The 1,313-nt window shown below is 41.0% G+C and overlaps 1 protein-coding gene across 1 annotated transcript in view; it reads left to right on the top strand.

Moving 5' to 3' along the window:
* Positions 1 to 1,288: 1,288 nt before the first annotated feature.
* The window catches only part of LOC310723015 (glutamate receptor 3-like), a gene marked incomplete at its 5' end in the record, with an annotated part of 9,539 nt that continues 9,514 nt past the window's right edge, over positions 1,289 to 1,313 (top strand). Inside the window, one exon of the mRNA XM_083570837.1 lies at positions 1,289 to 1,313. This exon is cut by the window's right edge and continues 137 nt beyond it. Coding sequence (XP_083426963.1) covers positions 1,289 to 1,313 — 25 coding nt within the window.

Genomic DNA, 1,313 nt, shown 5'->3' with positions numbered 1-1,313 from the left:
GACAAGGGAAATCAGAATAGCCAAAAGGAGCTACTCTGAAAAGCTGCTCCCCACTGAAGCAAACAAAGACTTGAATGATGACCTCAAAACCTTCTACTGCAGGTTTGAGGACATCTACTGGATCCCCTACAGTTTGCCTACTGAGGAACACAGATTGATGGATGACGCAGTCAACATCTCTGCAACACCTTGACTGCTCAGGCACATGTGCCCAAATTCTGTTTGTTAAATTTAGTTTGGCTTTTGATACAATAATTCCAGAAATTCTCCACTCCAAACTTCTAAAGCTCACTATACCCCCTGCCATCTGAAACAACAGGGGAGATTACCTCCAGAATTCAGACAGTCAGCACTGCAGTTCCTCAGGGATGTGTCCTCTCACCACTGCTATTCTCCCTCTATACTAACAACTGCACATCCAATGACTCAACTAATAAACTCCTAAAATTTAAACACTACTATTTATCAATGAAATGGGAGTCCAACATGAACACCATTCTCAAAAAGGCACAGCAGAGAATGTACTTTCTACACCAATGAAGGAAGTATGGTTGGGCACAGGAGCTGTTATACACTGCAATTATTAAATCTGTCCTGTGCACATCCATCACCATCTGGTTTGGAGCAGCAACAAACCAGCACAGGTTCAGACTGCAACACAGTTAAAACAGCAGAAAAAAAATCATTGGTGATCCCCTGCCCACTCTCCAGAACTTGTACTTTACAAGAACCAAAAGACGAGCAGGAAAAATACTACTGACCCTTCACATTCTGGACACAACCTCTTTCAGCTCCTTCCTTCTGGTGGTACTACAGAAATTTGTTGAACATTCTTCCTTCCACAGGCAATCAGCCTCAATAACAACTCACCTTAATGATATGTTTTGCTTCATATCTAGAAGTACTGCACTATGAACAGTCAGTAAAGCAGTGAACTCTTTATCGTCCCTGATGCACAATACTGTAATTTGCACTATCACACACTCTCACACTTGATACTCGTATTGCTTATAATGTCTCTTATTCTCTGTATTGTCTTGTATCGTCAGTTTCGTCTCGTACAGTCCAAGCTGAGTGTATAGTGTTATTTATGTCTGTACATTTGAGAGTCACCAACAGCTGGAACCAAAATCCTTGTGTGTGTCAACACACTTTGCCAATAAACATGATTCTTACTCTGTAGTGTGTTGGTGTGTAGTGTGTATACAGTGTGGGTATATAGTGTGTATGTAGTGTGTTTATATAGTGTATATTTAGTGTGTATAATGAAGATGTGTTTGACATCCAGGGTTTCTCCAACGCCAGTATAGAGA

The sequence above is a fragment of the Silurus aristotelis genome (assembly GCF_946808225.1).
Source record: "Silurus aristotelis genome assembly, contig: scaffold_264, whole genome shotgun sequence".
Classification (NCBI taxonomy): domain Eukaryota; kingdom Metazoa; phylum Chordata; class Actinopteri; order Siluriformes; family Siluridae; genus Silurus; species Silurus aristotelis.
The sequence above is the reverse complement of the archived record's forward strand: the minus strand, read 5'-3'. Positions and strand labels throughout refer to the sequence as shown.